General features: G+C 41.6%; 2 protein-coding genes across 2 annotated transcripts; one reads left to right on the top strand and one right to left on the bottom strand.

Moving 5' to 3' along the window:
• Positions 1 to 962: 962 nt before the first annotated feature.
• LOC121055807 lies at positions 963 to 2,882 on the top strand. The gene is made up of 4 exons (XM_040529098.1): positions 963 to 1,923; positions 2,001 to 2,156; positions 2,236 to 2,359; positions 2,432 to 2,882. Exons 1-4 carry the CDS (start codon positions 1,663 to 1,665, stop codon positions 2,449 to 2,451), a joined length of 561 nt encoding a protein of 186 aa, XP_040385032.1. The 5' UTR covers positions 963 to 1,662; the 3' UTR covers positions 2,452 to 2,882.
• A 9,900-nt stretch (positions 2,883 to 12,782) lies between these two features.
• On the bottom strand, positions 12,783 to 14,236 carry LOC102710089 (probable F-box protein At4g22165). Its single transcript, XM_006665052.3, has one exon. It carries the CDS (start codon positions 14,220 to 14,222, stop codon positions 12,870 to 12,872), a length of 1,353 nt encoding a protein of 450 aa, XP_006665115.2. The 5' UTR covers positions 14,223 to 14,236; the 3' UTR covers positions 12,783 to 12,869.
• Positions 14,237 to 18,310: the final 4,074 nt, after the last annotated feature.

Raw genomic sequence — 18,310 nt, 5'->3', positions numbered from 1 at the left:
CACGAGGGATCAGGGTAAGCTGTCCAAATGCGAAAATTTATTTGCCGGATTCAATCATCAAAAGACGAGGTGACTGTATCCAACCTGCTATTTAAAAAAATATAAACGTAACTTTGTATTGAGTGAATAAAAAATTGTATTGAAAATATTTATGAGCACAGTTGAAGTATAAGAAATACTATATATTTTTTCAAGAACTTAGGTTAAACTTAAAGATGTTTGATTTACAACAAATCTAAAGTGATGTAGAGTAAAATGATACCACCTCCGTTTCATAATGTTAGATGTTTGACTTTTTTGTTCAACATTTGACCATTCGTCTTATTCATAAATTTAATACAATATAAAAAATAACAAGTCATGGTTAAAATTCTTTTGATAATAAATTAAGTCACAAGCAAAATAAATAATACTATCATAACTTTTTGAATAAGACAAATAATTAAACATTACAAGTAAAAAAAATCAAACATCTTACGTTATGAAACGGAGGGAGTATGCGGAGCGAGTATGATTTATAGGACGAAACGGAGCAATTTGCGTTTGGCCCCCTTCCGCCCAGACCGGCTGGCAATTTTGCATATGCCCCCTTCCCACCCACTGTCTGGGCAGAAGGGGGCCAAATGCAAATTGCCCCCGCCGCCCCCTAACAGCCGTCTCGCCTAGCGGCCTTGCCGTGTGCCACGTCATCATTCCGCCCACTAATTGGGCGGGAGAAGGCTAGTTTTGTGATTTTTGGAAACGTAAAATTAAAGTTGTAAATAAGAAAAATAAAATTAAAAATCCAAAAAATTCCAAGAAACGAGGTGGGACTAAAAACCATACCAGCTCCACGAATGGGCCTGGAAATTCAGCAAGCAGGTTCGGCCCAGGAAAGAGACGGCCCAGGAAAGAGAAGCCTCGAACGAACATTATAAAGAGAGCAGCCTTCCCTCTTCGTCTTCTCCGACGCTCTCCTCTCCTTCACTCCTCTGTTTCTTGTCTCCCAAAATCGAGAACCTCGCCGTCCTCAGCCGTAGAAACCAGCGCCGACGACCCTGCACCAAATTCTCCGGCCAAGCACCCACCGGAGGAGCTTTCAACAAACCGCGGCCGGAGACGAAGAAAGCACCGCCGAAAGCAGGTCCGTGCGGCGCAGCCACGGACGACACCATCGGTGGCCAAGAAATCCAGAATCTCCGAGGACGCGGCGACAACCGAGGATCCGCGCCGAGAATCGCCGGAGCACAGCTACGGCGGCGGCAAGAAGAGGTTCCTCTCGCCCAGAACTCCCGCGGACGAGGCGCCGACGGCAAGAAGCTCCTCATCGACCCTCTGCGTCGCCGCCCACGCTGACCTCTGCGTCGCCGCTGAAGCTCCACCAAGAACCTCTCGCCGACCTCGGCCACCACCCTGCACCCCATTTCACGGCGCCGGCGAGCAAATAGCCGCAGTTGGCCAGGCCAAGATTCCTCCGAGAAGCTCTGCGCCGCCGACGCTGAAGGTGGCGCCGCTGCAAGCTCCGCCAAGAACCTCTCGCCGACCTCCTCCGCCACCCTGCACCCATTTCCCGGCGGCGGCAAGCCAAGAACCGCAGCTCGCCAAGGCAAGATTCCGCTGAGAAGCACTGCGCCGCCCACTGCCGCCTGTCTTCAAACCCACCGGAGCGAAGGGGAAGAAGGCATGGGAGGGGAAGCAAGCAAGCCAGAGCGTTCGGCTTCGGACAGGCGCCGCGACTGCGCGCCAGACACCCGGCTTTCCATGCCCACGGCCGCGCCACCAGCTGATGCGGCGGCCTCGCCTTCGACAGCTGTTGCCGACGGCGTGGCCAATACACGTCGAGCGGTAGGAAATCAAGCCTGGCTCCACCGAACGTCTCGCAAGAAGAAGAACCACCTGACTTCAAAACCTGCCGCCGCGGAGCCTCAGCACACGCGCGAACAGGTAACTAAAAAGAACAGCTTGACTTGAAAACCTCCCGCGACCGAACCGCTTAACTCACCCGGCCCATACGTGAACAGTTAACTATTAACGGTGAAGCGGTGCCGTACGAAGTGGAGGATCAGTACGTTGCTTACTGCAGATCATCATCAGCAACTGATCCTGATAAAGTTACCTGCCACATCTGTTTCTTCAAGGATGACAGAAATATCGTCAACAAAATTCAGCGCAAAGAGGTTGGTAAACATGATGCGTTTTGTGCTTTCAATGCAACTTTAATTTTCAGAACAATGACACTGTGATTCCTACACACAGATGATCTTGCATTGTCACAAACACAACCGTGGGCCGCTTATTGCCTGTCAAGAGTGTCCTGTATATGTTTGCAAGGCACGTGATTTGGAACTGCATACACACTACTGCCACACCCTACCAGCAGGTTAGTTCTATCCCTAACATGAATTTTTTTTTCTATTTAAATATGGTCTAATGCATATTGTACTTTTGTCAGATTGGTGGAGGTCCAGGTGAAATTGGAAGAAAGGCTTGTCCATTTTGATGGAGGTCTAGACGAAATTAGAAGAAAGGGCTGTCTATTTTACTTTTGCTAGATTGGTAGAGGTCTAGATGAAATTAGAAGGAAAACTTGATAGCTGTCATTAGTTCCTTGTAGCTATTGATGTTAGCTCATATGTGTAATAAATGGATGTAAATATGCAAGAGCATATAATTAGTTTGCTCAAATACTTCAGAGCTAGGCTGGAATAGAAACTAATGTGGAAATGGAGGTATGGGTTGTCTATTTTACTTTTGTTAGATTGGTGGATGTGCAGATGAAATTGGAAGAAAGACTTGACAGCTGTCATTAGTTTCTTGTAGTTACCGATAGTCTATTGATGTTACCTCATATGTGCAACTCCTTCGTCAATGTACTATTGATCATTTGCTACAAATCGAAATACTTATACGTAATCGTACGAGCCGTGTATAATTTTAGCCGTTTGCTGCTGCGCGCTGATCTCCGCGCCGCTACGCGCGCCGTTAATTGTACGTACGAACAATCGTACACATAGCACTGCTCGTTATAAGTTGATGCTGGTCCAATCTTAGCCATACATGCAAGTTCAGGAAAATACCTATGAACCACTGAAGCTTGACCACAAGGTATAACCAATGCATTCGATAGAGCACTCCATGGAACATGCATATTTACATTCTCTCATAAATCAAATTATGAGCTTTCCCCGTCATCAGTCTATAGTGTAACCATAGGGTTATTATAGATATCGAATGCATGGACTACTCATGAACACGCCATTCAGTTCCATCCAACTTCAGCCTCTCTCTTGCACATCCCTTAGAGTTTCATTACTCCCTTCCTTAGCATCATTCTATTTACCATATTCTACATATATGTTTGATAAAAGCACGTCTCCTCCACCATAACGCTCGTTCTTGGGCTCAATCTTGTATTCCTGAACCATACATCTGAATGACAACTGGCCTTATTCAATTAAACCAGCATGACAGAAAGAATAGAGCAAGAATTAGTGTATTGTATAGAAGCATCAGAAATAACAAACATAAATGGATGTAAATATGCAAGAGCATATAATTGGTTTGCTCAAATACTTCAAAGTTAGGCTGAAATAGAAATTAATGTGTTCCCCCCTCCTGCACCTCGAATTTCAGTAAACCATATGCAAAGATATTGAGGTGTCAATTTCCAAAATCTCAAGAGTATGAACGGCCCAGTTTTTAAGCTGAGAAATTTCAACTTCCAACATTTCTACCAATTCCCGAATACATCGATTTAATATTTACAAGTTGTTCTCCTACAAGACTAGAGTTATTTCATAGGTCGATGAAATTTCAGTATATATTTTTAAACTCCACATTGCTGCCAACTTTGCCTGATTCAGATTCTGAGTGAATACATGCCCATAACTATATTAATCAGGATTCAGAAATACCACTCTTGCTCAGGATGGTAAGATTGATTATATGATTCCAGTGCCTTGTAACATGATAGTTGAACTCGGTTCAAAATGCAGGGATACAAAACATTCTCCGTGTGCAGTGCATTGAACTATCAACGAAGTGCAAGAAGGTAAGCAACTGAATAAACCATTTTGCAGGACAGCACAGAACATGATATGGGATGGATCAAACAGATAGGATTCGAGACGAGTGAATTACCAAATGAAGATGGACACGGCGCGTTACCCACCAAACATTACGCCCCAGGAGACGAGGTACCGGTAGGGCATTCCGTCGAACACCCTGCGCGCGTCCGCCACGCGCCTCGTAGGCCCGGACCAGCACGGTCCCGACGAAGCCGTCGCCCTCGACCCCAACTCTGAAGGCGAGGCCATGCGCGGCCTCCGCGGCTCCGGAGCAGAGCGCGAGCGTGACTGGCGCGGAGCAGGGAGGGAGGGGAGCGCGCCGCGCGGCGAGGCGCGGATCGGCGGCCGCGTGGATCTCAGGGGATATACGCGCGGTCGGGGTGGCAGTCGGGGTGCGCCGAGCCGCTGACTCCGCCGCCGCCACCGCCGCTCCGGCGGCCGGCGGCGGGAAGGGGTGCATACTGCATTGGTGCTTAGCCGCCAACTGTCGGTGGTGCAGGAAGAAAAGCTAATATTATGGTTACCGCGCCATCTATTTTATATTATAAGTCATTTTAACCTTATCAACGTCAAACTTTTAAGTTTGATCAAGTTTATACGAATTTAGTAACATTAAATTTTCTACGCAAGGGATGATCAATTCTTTTCTTGGTGACGGTGCCGGTGTGCTCTAATAGTGACTACTTCCAATATTTTTATTTCTAGAAAAAATGTCTTGTTTCTAGAGCAGTGTTGCATCTAGGATTCTGAATGAGTGGTCAAACTTATATAAATCTGTTTAAATACATACAATTACCATATCAAATATACAATATAAGTGACGTTCCTCTTTTTTTTTTCTCTTCATATGAGTTATTTTCCATTTTTCACATATATACCTTAGAATAGGATGTTTGTGGGTGTTCTTGGCTTCACGGGCACCAGCCCTAGATCTGTCACTATTCTAGAGGAGCCTTTTTCTTTTGCATTGTTTCCCCATGCAGCTTATCATCTAAGGGGTTGTTTAGTTTGTAAATTTTTTTTACAAAAACATCACATCAAGTTTTTGAACACATATTTGAAGTATTAAACATAGTCTAATTACAAAACAAATTTTAGATTCCGCATGAAAACCGCGAGACGAATCTTTTGAGTCTAATTAATCTATCATTAGCACATGTTGGTTACTGTAGTACTTATGGCTAATCATGCACTAATTAGTCTTAAAAAATCGTCTTGTTATTTCTTACATAACTGTGTAATTAGTTTTTTGATTCATCTATGTTTAATGCTTTATTTAGATGTCTAAAGATTTGATGTGATGTTTTTAGAGAAACTTTTTGGGAACTAAACAAGGCCAACTGCACATTTTGTTCTGGCTAAAACAAAAACAAAAGAATGAAGCTTACTGTAAATTCAGATTTTGCAAGATTACAAGGGCACCTTTCCAAACCACAGATAACATGTCTTAAATACTTTTATTTTGGATTTAACTCATTCTGTAGCTAACGTCTTATTTGATGCATTGTTTATGCAAACTGTCAAGTACTCAACTTCTATGGTCTAATAATGAAATATCTTCACTTCATATTGGTCAGCTGCAGGTACCTCTAAACATCCAAGGTTTTGTGTGAAGCAATCAAACCAAGGTATACACATACAAGTACATGATCAATTTAACTTGGAAAACATGACTGGTCAGGTGCTTATCCCAGGAATGGATCAAGCGGCAAACGTACAATGTAGTCTTGGAAGCATTTAGAAACTGTCTTATAGAAACTTCCTGTAGATTGATGTAAATTATATTTTCAGGTTCACATGCAGTGCAATACAGCTAGTGTGTCATGTTGATTCTATGTTATTCTAGAGTTGTGGTGCTTATAAATTTTTTTATAAGGAATATGTTTGTACATTCTGAAAAATTAAGACTATGTTTTCCATAGCGGTATTTCTAATCATACTGTTGTGCTATTATGGGTATGAAACTTGTTACTAGTAGATACGTGGATTTGTGTTACTAGTGCCCATATATCTGTTACCTGGTTTAAATGTTTGTGTTACTGGTGACTAAATATGTGTTATTGGCTGAACGGTACATGTTATTGTGCTTGTGGTAAGCGGTAAGGTATGAAATGATTGTAACACATCTCATATCCTAAAACACTAGTTATGTGCTACTGTAGTGTGTAGCTAAAGGATCACTTATAGGTTGTGTTACTAACTATGACAGTAACATATTGTTAAGCCTTCAGTAGCACATAGCGGTGTTATCATAACACTTATCTAACATAGTGTGATTGTCGAAATGCGGTACCCTAGTCATGGCTGGTTCTACTAAGGTTGTGGATTCAATAGGGAATAAAACAATGGACTATGGATTTAAATGATTTGTTTGGTAAACGAACATGTCTTCTACGTCTAAAGACTCCTTGCACTGCTAGTAAGGTGAAAGGGGATGCATGAGGTATATACTCCTTGAAGTGGGCGTTGTAACACTAGACGATCCAGAAAACTAGGCCATGGTACGTAGTCTCATGTGTTAGGTGATGCTATGTAGTGATGACGAAACATACATATCCTATAGTTTGATTAAATATAAACTATTTGAATATTCATGCTTATGGACGAGACTTACAGTGGTATTGACTAGACTCTAGACCTTTTAAACCAGAATGAGATAGGAAAAACAGTAGGGTATACCTTATGCCTGGGCGTGGGAGAAAGCGGTAATAGAGATAGGATGGAAGAAAATTCGTGAATGTTAACCAGACCGAGGATGGCTTGGAGATGTGGTTAGTGTCATCACGAGGGATCAGGGCAAGCTGTCCAAATGCGAAAATTCATTTGCCGGATTCAATCATCAAAAGACGAGGTGACTGTATCCAACCTGCTATTTAAAAAAATATAAGTAACTTTGTATTGAGTGAATAAAAAATTGTATTGAAAATATTTATGAGCACAGTTGAAGTATAAGAAATACTATATATTTTTTCAAGAACTTAGATAGGTTAAACTTAAAGATGTTTGATTTACAACAAATCTAAAGTGATGTAGAGTAAAATGATACCACCCCCGTTTCATGTTTGACTTTTTTTTCAACATTTGACCATTCGTCTTATTCAAAAATTTAATACAATATAAAACATAACAAGTCGTGGTTAAAATTATTTTGATAATAAATTAAGTCACAAGCAAAATAAATAATACTATCATAATTTTTTGAATAAGACAAATAGTTAAACATTACAAGAAAAAAAATCAAACATAACGGAGGGAGTATGCGGAGCGAGTATGATATATACGACGAAATGGAGGGGTTATAAATATTAGAAACATATTTTTATTAAAATATGTGAGGACGTCCCAAAGCCTAGGTGGTGCAATGCTCCGAGACATGTCAGCGCGAAATATCTGGATGGATGGGGCCTCAAATTAAATCCAAATAATTACGGTAACCATCCAACCTCATCGCAGACCCCGACATGTCTTGAAGAGGGCACTACAAAGGCTCTAAGCCATCGGATATGAAATAGAAGACATAACCATTGGAATAGCCACGCCAGTCATCTACGTCATACGCCCGTCAACCACTCGATGGTAGCAACCAAAAGCGTACCCCAGAGACTCGATCTCAACAAAGGCATATTCCCCGGTTATCTCAACCATTTCAAACCCATCCTCATGTGGGACTAGTTGCCCAGGAATGCAACATAGTCTCACATAACTCATCTCAAGCACGATATCCGAATCATAAGTGGTTCTAAGCATAAAGCATAATAGTCTTAATAAGTTCTAAATAGTACTTGGCGACAAGCCATACATATTGGTTCATACGGTAAGCGTGCTACCCAAAAGCCCATAGGCAAACCGGCTAGGGTAAATCCCTAGTTAGAACCATCCTGGAAATCACAAGCTGCATCAAACTCCTCATCCAAACAGTCAATACCTGCAGCAGGGTCTGAACCAAAAACAAGTAAAAGAAAGCAAGAAATCAGTACATTAATCAAATTAATGTACTGGCAAGTCGGTGACAACCCTAGCATGCTACATGTTGGCCATACTCAAGGATAAGCTGTGTATAGGTTAATTTGTATAAATGCTAGTTTTAGTTCACAACATTTTCTCAACGGAATTTTTTTTTACAATAGTATAGAGTGAGTAAAACTTGTAATGTAAATAAATAAATAACACGCGTCTACCCCTCAAGGTAGATCATCACCACTTACCATCATATCATCACCATTCACCGAACTTTACCCAAGTTAACCAACAAAACATTCCAACCATTTTTCAAGTTCACAAAGAGTTTATCAAAATCACAAACTATACTCATGACACTTCACCATGCCGCTCATGACCGTGAGCACGGCTAATCGATTAGTTTTAGACTCTGCAGAGTTTGTACAACTTTTAAGCCCACATGATATGGATCGCTCTAGTTTGTCCGATACCCGTCGGTATCACCACACTCTACACATTGAGTGTGATCTAGAGGTCATAACAAAACCGTTACATTGTTTATTGTCTAGCCTTGCACCAGCCCGATGTGTGTTTTACCCACACTACTAGCAAAGTAGCGCCACTAGGTAGCGGGCCCACGCTTTAACCTAGCGCCGTAAGGAACCCTACCCGGAATCCCTCACGAGGCACGGCACCGTTGTATTGGACAGACTGCCCGCTCAAATCATCACATACCACAAGTCATTAATAAACTTCATCACAAACCATAGGAAGTTCCGATAAGTTACCAAAACCCGGTAACTCATACTCTTCGGCCTACCAAGATGCAAGGCTAAACTCTAAACAACTTAATAGGTTATGGCCAGCCCATACTTAGCACATGTGGTTTGTACTGTTTTCATTAGTTGGTGACATAGAGTGAGGTCCTTAATCGACCCGGCGAACGCTCCCCCTATCGGTGCACATCTACTACCATATGTACACCACTCGCCGCCCAAGTCAAAAAAAACAAGTTTCCTCCATTTTCTATTCACAATACTCACACATTTAAAATTCTGTCCAGCAGCATCAAAATAACCTTTTTCACATATACATTTATCAAAAATGAGTAATTTGTAAGGCGGTAACCGAATATATAAGCATATAGCGGCAATATAAGCATAGCATAATCCCAAATAACACAATAATTGTATCCAAGAGCACCCTATGGTTACAACCAGCAAGGATTCAATATTTCAAGGTAGGTTATGCAGCAATTTGGTCATATCTACCATTCCCATATTTATAAAATTTCTTTTTCTTAAATTAATACTAGCTAACGTATGCATGTTTGCAATAGAATCATTTAGCCCATTAAAACATAGGATCAAAGTGGTCAAAGGAGGGGCTGACTTGCCTTCGTCCGCAAACACCTGAACCTGGTCTTCAACAAACTCACCCTCTTCTTCTTCGACGTATTCTTCCTCTATTCAAAATACGCGTATACGATAAATACAAAAATGCATAAAAACCAAAAATGCATGAAAATGCATGAGACTTATGCCATGAGTGTGTGCTGGTCTCAGGTGGCCTCTAGTGAAGAAATTTTTATTTTATCACTTTGTTTTACAGAGATATGCATTTAATAATTAAAAAGGTTTAAAAAGGGCTAAGTTTTATTAAGCAACATTTTTGTACAGAAGTGAAGAAAATTACTTTTACAAAGTTACAGAGCATGATTTTAGAAAATTAACAGAAGTGGTTTCACAATTTTTAGAGCTATCTTCAATTTGTTACGGATTTAACAAGCTCTAGGAGACATTTAGGGAAAAACAAAAATAAAGGAAAAGTTTGTACAAAAAGTACCAAGTTTTATATTTTTCTAAAATAGCTGACAGTTCCACGGATCTAACAAAACTGGTTTCACAATTTTCGGACTTAAAATGAATTTTCTACAGAATTTTGAAGTTCTGCTCATTCTCAGCTAAAAAAAATAGAAATCAGTTTTCAAAATTTAATTTCAGCCGGGCCCACATGTCAGTGAATGGCGTTTTCTGAAGTGAGGGGCGTTTTGCAGAAAGGCCCTCGTAAGATAGGAAATCAACCCGCACTCCCTTGCTACAGTAATATGTGTCTAGGCAGTTTTCGGATAGGACCCTAGCTTTAGTCGAATTCTCCGAAGGAGGTCCCTGGTCGGCTCAAACAAGGGGCAGCCATGGGTGAGTTGGATTTTCAGCTCGCCGGCGACGATCGGTGGCCCGAATCAATTCGAGCGCAAAAGAGAAAATGTAGAGGGGGTCCTTGTGCATCCGTGAGTGGTGGTGGTGAGGGAAATGGTGGTCCATAGCCCATGGAACACGAGCAACAGCGACGACATGTCTAGGTATGGCCATGCATGTGCTTGTAGTGGCTTGGTTAGTGCATGCAAGGGCTCGGTTAGTGCAAAATAGTTAGTGCCAGAGATGTCTCAAGGTACTAGGGTGCTCACCAAGCGAAGAAATGGACGAAACGATGTCCACGGGAGCGGTGAAGACGTTGGCCGGCGGCGAGGTCGGTGACGCCCACCACGTGTTCGATAGATTGCTTCTTGGGCAAAAGAGGCACGGATGAGCTCGGCGTGATGTTTCGTCTGAGCACAAGGGTAAAATGGGTTCACTGAGGGATGCTAAGAAGGATGACGCGGACGGTTTCTCGTGAGACTCACCTAGGAGAGATTAATGGCGACGTGGGCTCGCCGGCGCCGACATGGGCGCTCGCGTTCCAGCCATCCCAAGGGGTTTCCCTCCCGGAGTTCGCTTGGAACGTGAAGAGGCGAGGTAGGAGAGCCTGCTGGCGCGAGGGCTGGTTTAAAGGTGGAGTTTGGACACGGTGCCCGTGAGCTCGGTCCATGGCCTAAGCTCTGTCCCTGCGTTCTCGAGCCGTGCGACGATGGAACAGGGCGGCTGGGCGCGTCAGGACGTGTGCAGCGTGCCGTGGAAGAGTAGTGGAGGAGGAGATTTGGTCTAGGCGCGGTGATTTGGTCGGAACGGCCTCGTCTACCTTCAATGGAGTCGTACCCGAGTGGTGATTGGGGAGAATGGCGCGAGGTGGACGATGGATATGGAGACACGGTGTCTAGACCCATCAACAGCGTCGGCTAACATCTTAGCTTCGTGGAGAAGGCCCGACATGGCATGGTGGGAAGCTAGGGGTGCTGTTTTCTCCACTCCAAGGAAGACGCCCGCCAGGTGTTCGACGAAATACTTACAAAGACTGAGAGAGGGAGAGAAGGTGGCTGGTGCTGTGATGGGATTTCTTGGGCTTTCATTGGCCATGGGGGGCGGTGGAGGCTGTGAGGAGAGAGTGGGAGGCTGCCATGTGGGTCCTAGGGGTGTGGAGCCCACTTGTCATTGAAAGAAATTTGAAATCTGGCTTGGAGGCTAAGTCAAGTAGAGTTGGCTGCAAAGGATTTTTGGAGGATGAGAAGAAATGGTTAGATAGCGATCCAGCGTGTGCCACTCCTCTTGGTGTTAGAAGAAAGTTTGTAGAAGACTTTGGCTGAAACAAAACTTTTAAAAGAGGTTTTTAAATAAATTTTTCGAAGAGAGCAAGTTTGAATCTACTAACAGTTTTTTCAGGTTTTTGGAGAGATTAAAATAAATCAAAGAGTTATCAAACCTTAATTAAAAATTATGAAAATTTGTGGGTTGGTTTCTGACATATCAAGGTATTCTTCAGAATTTTTGTAGAATTTTTGGATGCACATAAATACCAAATTAATTATTTTTGTGAAACTAGGTCTATTATTGCATGTGATGATGAGATGATTAAGATCCAAAAACAATTAAAATCACTCCCAAGCTAATATTATGATTACTGCTCCCTTTATTTTATATTATAAGCTATTTTAACCTTATCAACGTCAAATTTTTAAGTTTGATTAAGTTTATAGAAAATTTAGCAACATTAAATTTTCTAAGCAAGGAATGATCGATTCTTTTCTCGTTGATGGTGCATATGTGCTATAGTAGTGACTACTTCCATCTTTTATAGTATGTCACATTTTAGATTTCTTCTTCTGTTTCATATTAAGTCCTTTTTAAACTTGTTTTAAATCAAAACTCTTCAAGTTGACCAAAACTTATATAAGATTGTACTAACATCTTCAGCATCGAGTTAGTTTCATTAAATTCATCATTGGATATATTTCTATATTATATTTATTTTTGGGTTAAAAATATTGTTGTGTTTTTCTATAATTTTAATTAAACTTACAAAGATGTTTGATTTAGAGTAAAACCAAAGTGACTTATGCTATGAAATGTGGGAGTAATACTTCTCTTTTTTTTTCCCTCTTCAGCTTTGTTGGTCATTTTCATTTTTCAGCATCGGTAGGCTACTGGGCTTCAATTGGACATTTTGACACTACAAAATCTACAATTAGCCTGTATTTTGTATAAACACCAGAAAGTTAACGAAAGAATCTCAGTCCTCAAAACGCCCTTCTATTCTATTCGTTGCAATGTTGATGCAGAACTGTCTGAGCTGACCAGGCCAATAAAAGCTTCCTTTATGAAAAAAAAAAAGGTAAACGAGGTGGGACTAAACTAAAACAAAACTAGTTGACATTCAGACTAAAATCAAACCTAAGGGATGGGTTCAAACAGCTAAGGCATTGATTACACAACCATTGAATCTCAATTACTCTATTGATATTTGCAAGAAAGATTATTTCCTACAACTTTACTACGAAGTTGTCATTAGAAGAAAATTCGACATGAGAATTGCGACTGAATCAAAACAGTTAAAAGAACTGGTACAAATAACAAAAATGCAGCAACTTAACTTTCTCATTCACCCTTCAGTTTTCCGCTCGTAAATTTACACATAAATTGGTTAAACAAAGAAAATTTAAAAAGCTACTTCTTACACAGGAAGAATCTTTGCAAAACTAGGTGTAATCCATACGGGGGCCGGAAAGTTGGACCAAAGCTGAGGAGCCACAAGTTCCTCTCTGCTATTAGTTTTCAAATCAAACAATCCAATATCACGACGGTTCTCCCTAAATCCAAATAGCCAGAGATCATTGTCATCAGCAAAATATGTATAATTCTCCTTAAGACTTCGGTATTCCTTGGTGCTGAGACAGAGTGATTGGTTAAGGCCCAGAAATAACGCGTGGCCATCCAGGTTTTTTATCTCCACGCGCTTTTTCTCCGTGGCATCAATACTAAATATCTTAATTTCCCCAGTATTCCGCGCATCCGGGTCATCCGGATCGTCATTATTGCCGTACAACCTCCAGACGTTCAGAAGACCACCCCATGGGGCTTGTACAATGTACATCTTGTCACAAAAAGAATAACGTGGTGCCTTTCCAATGATCGTCTTCATGGTGACCACGGGGCCACTGAGATCGAACACGTGTACCTCCCCCTCTGTGCATGCATACAAATGGCCATCCACGTAGATGCAATCATCGTAGAAAGTGTGTGGTGGAATCCAGGTCCACTCATCGTCCCCAACCCTCGCGAACGAAAGCTGGGACAATGGGCAGTGGATCAGCACCACGAGGTAACTTTTTACGGATGTATCAAAAAACACGAAGGCCTTGTAGTACATATAGTCCCGTAGCTCGCCAAGGGTGAAAACTGATGGCTCGGTACGATAAACCTTTGATCCGCTATACCATGAGAGCTCATACTTGTGGATGGCACCGGACTCATTGAAGATGGGCTCGATATGCTCGATCGTGGCGACAGAAGGCAGGGCGATTTGCTGCCCCGTGATCGGATTGACTAGGTGCATCTCAGACGAGGCATCCACTGTGATCAGCCAGCCAAGGGAGGACCCGATCAGGAACCTGCTGCGAACAGGGGGGTCTGGGAGAGTGAACATGTACTGCCTCTTCTCGACGAGGCTGTAGAGGCACACGGCGCTGTCCCCGGCGGATTCGGAGGTGTAGAGAAGGCACGGCGTCTGGGACAGCTTGTAGATCCCAAGGCTGCGCGTCTCATTGTAGGCGGAGCGCCAGGAGTTGCAGACTGATCCTGCGCGCACGAGGTCAGGGATCTCCAGGAGGGAAAATATCTCCACTAACATGTCCTGAGGCAGCTCTGGTAAAGGATTTGCCGTCACGGTCTCTGCCATTGATGGTTGATCACCCTCGTGAAAACTGGGAGCAAGCGCTTGGATCTTGGACAAAACATCGAAGAGTAGGTGCCACAATTTCTGTAGGCATTTTGCTAGATCTCCTAAACTTATACTGCAGGACGCCATTGGACGGTGAACTTTTTGCAAAGCTGCAAACTTTGATGGAGCGGAGCAGGCGCAAGGCATACCTTTATAGAACTGAAGTGCAGCGCCGGAAACCGACACGGACATCGCGGGAACTCGTTTTTCCTGAAAAAAAAAAGGACAAATCCGACTCTGAATCAGACTTGTTGCCGGAGAACTCCCAGCTGCGCTCGGAATCGGATAGTGGCTCACACGGATCCATCCAGGTCTGCAAAGGTTGAACAATATGGGGAACTCACCGGCAGTGGAGTAGCCGCATGCACCGATCGACATCGTCGCCGCGGCCGACCAAGACCCTTTGCCACGCCAGCATCTATGCTCGCGCCGACGCGCGGCCATGGTCGCCGGCGGACTCCACCGCACACTCCTCCAGCTCTTTCACCATCGCATGGATCGACTTCAAGGATGCCGCAATCCTCCGCCTCCTCCGCGCCCCCGTCCCCATCGTACTGGTAGTGCACGCGCTGCCGCCTCACCAGCTCCACCCCCCCGGAAGCTTATCCTTCCTCCTCGTCTGCTCGATGGTGTTGCTGATGGGGCACGGTGACCTCGCAGAATGGCGGGAGCTGGGAAATCGGAGGATGGCATTAAGCAACTAAAGCAAGCGGATCCTGTCACCGATGAGCTCCTCAAGATATGGACGTCGTCGACCACTGCAGGAGGCGCCGGCGAGCTTGACGGCCACCATAGACGGTGAGGAGGAGACAGCTGCGACGGTGGCGACGCGGATGGGCCGGCAGGCGGCAGGTTTGGGAAGGAGGCCATGGCCGCGCCACCAGCTGATGCGGCGGCCTCGCCTTCGACATCCTCGTCTGCTCGATGGTGTTGCTGATGGGGCACGTACGGTGAACTCAAAGTAGTCTAAGCTCAATATTCATTATCTGTTATTTAAAAATGCTTTCTTCTGGACTCTTTCAGGGGTTCAGGCAAACACATTGTTATTGCAAATGCATTCTGTTTATGTGTAGAAAATATACGTCAAAGCTCTAGTGTTGCCTCCTACATTAACCCTGAAAGATTATATTCAGCTTTGTTATCTACTACCATCTGACTAGCTTAGTGCTACCTCTGTTTCGTCACATGTTTGACTTTTTTGGTTACAACGTTTATTATTCGTCTTATTCAAAAATTTAGTACATATATAAAAAATAACATGTCATGCTTAAAGTTCTTTTGATAATAAAGTAAGTCACAAGCAAAATAAATGATTATTTTCATAATTTTTTGAATAAGACAAATAGTCAAATATTGCAATAAAAAAGTCAAACATTTTACATTATAAAACACGGGGAGTAGCTTGCAATGGCTAAATTATCTCCTGTTTTAAAACCCCACCTTTTATAATTCTTGGTTGTGGGAAGTCATTGTTGCTTTTTATTCCTAGAAAAAATGTCTTGTTTGTAGAGCAGTGTTGCATCTAGGATTATGAATGAGTGGTCAAACTTATATAAATCTGTTTAAATACATACAATTACCATATCAAATATACAATATAAGTGACGTTCCTCTTTTTTTTTTCTCTTCATATGAGTTATTTTCCATTTTTCACATATATACCTTAGAATAGAATGTTTGTGGGTGTTCTTGGCTTCACCGGCACCAACCCTAGATCTGTCACTATTCTAGAGTAGCCTTTTTCTTTTGCATTGTTTCCCCATGCAGCTTATCATCTAAGGGGTTGTTTAGTTTGTAAATTTTTTTTACAAAAACATCACATCAAGTTTTTGAACATATATTTGAAGTATTAAACATAGTCTAATTATAAAACAAATTTTAGATTCCGCATGAAAACCGCGAGACGAATCTTTTGAGTCTAATTAATCTGTCATTAGCACATATTGGTTACTGTAGTACTTATGGCTAATCATGCACTAATTAGTCTTAAAAAATTCGTCTTGTTATTTCTTACATAACTGTGTAATTAGTTTTTTGATTCATCTATGTTTAATGCTTTATTTAGATGTCTAAAGATTTGATGTGATGTTTGTAGAGAAACTTTTTGGGAACTAAACAAGGCCAACTGCACATTTTGTTCTGGCTAAAACAAAAACAAAAGAATGAAGCTTACTGTAAATTCAGATTTTGCAAGATTACAAGGGCACCTTTCCAAACCACAGATAACATGTCTTAAATACTTTTATTTTGGATTTAACTCATTCTGTAGCTAACGTCTTATTTGATGCATTGTTTATGCAAACTGTCAAGTACTCAACTTCTATGGTCTAATAATGAAATATCTTCACTTCATATTGGTCAGCTGCAGGTACCTCTAAACATCCAAGGTTTTGTGTGAAGCAATCAAACCAAGGTATACACATACAAGTACATGATCAATTTAACTTGGAAAACATGACTGGTCAGGTGCTTATCCCAGGAATGGATCAAGCGGCAAACGTACAATGTAGTCTTGGAAGCATTTAGAAACTGTCTTATAGAAACTTCCTGTAGATTGATGTAAATTATATTTTCAGGTTCACATGCAGTGCAATACAGCTAGTGTGTCATGTTGATTCTATGTTATTCTAGAGTTGTGGTGCCTATAAATTTTTTATAAGGAATATGTTTGTACATTCTGAAAAATTAAGACTATGTTTTTCATAGCGGTATTTTTAATCATACTGTTGTGCTATTATGGGTATGAAACTTGTTACTAGTAGATACGTGGATTTGTGTTGCTAGTGCCCATATATCTGTTACCTGGTTTAAATATTTGTGTTACTGGTGACTAAATATGTGTTATTGGCTGAACGGTACATGTTATTGTGCTTGTGGTAAGCGGTAAGGTATGAAATGATTGTAACACATCTCATATCCTAAAACACTAGTTATGTGCTACTGTAGTGTGTAGCTAAAGGATCACTTATAGGTTGTGTTACTAACTATGACAGTAACATATTTTTGAGCCTTCAGTAGCACATAGCGGTGTTACCATAACACTTATCTAACATAGTGTGATTGTCGAAATGCGGTACCCTAGTCATGGCTGGTTCTACTAAGGTTGTGGATTCAATAGGGAAGAAAACGATGGACTATGGATTTAAATGATTTGTTTGGTAAACGAACATGTCTTCTACGTCTAAAGACTCCTTGCACTGCTAGTAAGGTGAAAGAGGATGCATGAGGTATATACTTCTTGGAGTGGGCGTTGTAACACTAGACGATCCAGAAAACTAGGCCATGGTACGTAGTCTCATGTGTTAGGTGATGCTATGTAGTGATGACGAAACATACATATCCTATAGTTTAATTAAATATAAACTATTTGAATATTCATGCTTATGGACGAGACTTACAATGGTATTGACTAGACTCTAGACCTTTTAAACAGAATGAGATAGGAAAAACAGTAGGGTATACCTTATGCCTGGGCGTGGGAGAAAGTGGTAATAGAGATAGGATGGAAGAAAATTCATGAATGTTAACCAGACCGAGGATGGCTCGGAGATGTGGTTAGTGTCATCACGAGGGATCAGGGCAAGCTGTCCAAATGCGAAAATTCATTTGCCGGATTCAATCATCAAAAGACGAGGTGAAACTGTATCCAACCTGCTATTTAAAAAAATATAAAGGTAACTTTGTATTGAGTGAATAAAAAATTGTATTGAAAATATTTATGAGCACAGTTGAAGTATAAGAAATACTATATATTTTTTCAAGAACTTAGATAGGTTAAACTTAAAGATGTTTGATTTACAACAAATCTAAAGTGATGTAGAGTAAAATGATACCACCCCCGTTTCATGTTTGACTTTTTTTTTCAACATTTGACCATTCGTCTTATTCAAAAATTTAATACAATATAAAACATAACAAGTCGTGGTTAAAATTCTTTTGATAATAAATTAAGTCACAAGCAAAATAAATAATACTATCATATTTTTTTTGAATAAGACAAATAATTAAACATTACAAGTAAAAAAATCAAACATAACGGAGGGAGTATGCGGAGCGAGTATGATATATACGACGAAATGGAGGGGTTATAAATATTAGAAACATATTTTTTATTAAAATATATCCTCCTTCGATTAATATAAAAAGTATGAGACAGCCATCATCATCATCATTTA

The sequence above is a fragment of the Oryza brachyantha genome, chromosome 11 (genome assembly GCF_000231095.2).
Source record: "Oryza brachyantha chromosome 11, ObraRS2, whole genome shotgun sequence".
NCBI classification, from domain to species: domain Eukaryota; kingdom Viridiplantae; phylum Streptophyta; class Magnoliopsida; order Poales; family Poaceae; genus Oryza; species Oryza brachyantha.
The sequence above is the reverse complement of the archived record's forward strand: the minus strand, read 5'-3'. Positions and strand labels throughout refer to the sequence as shown.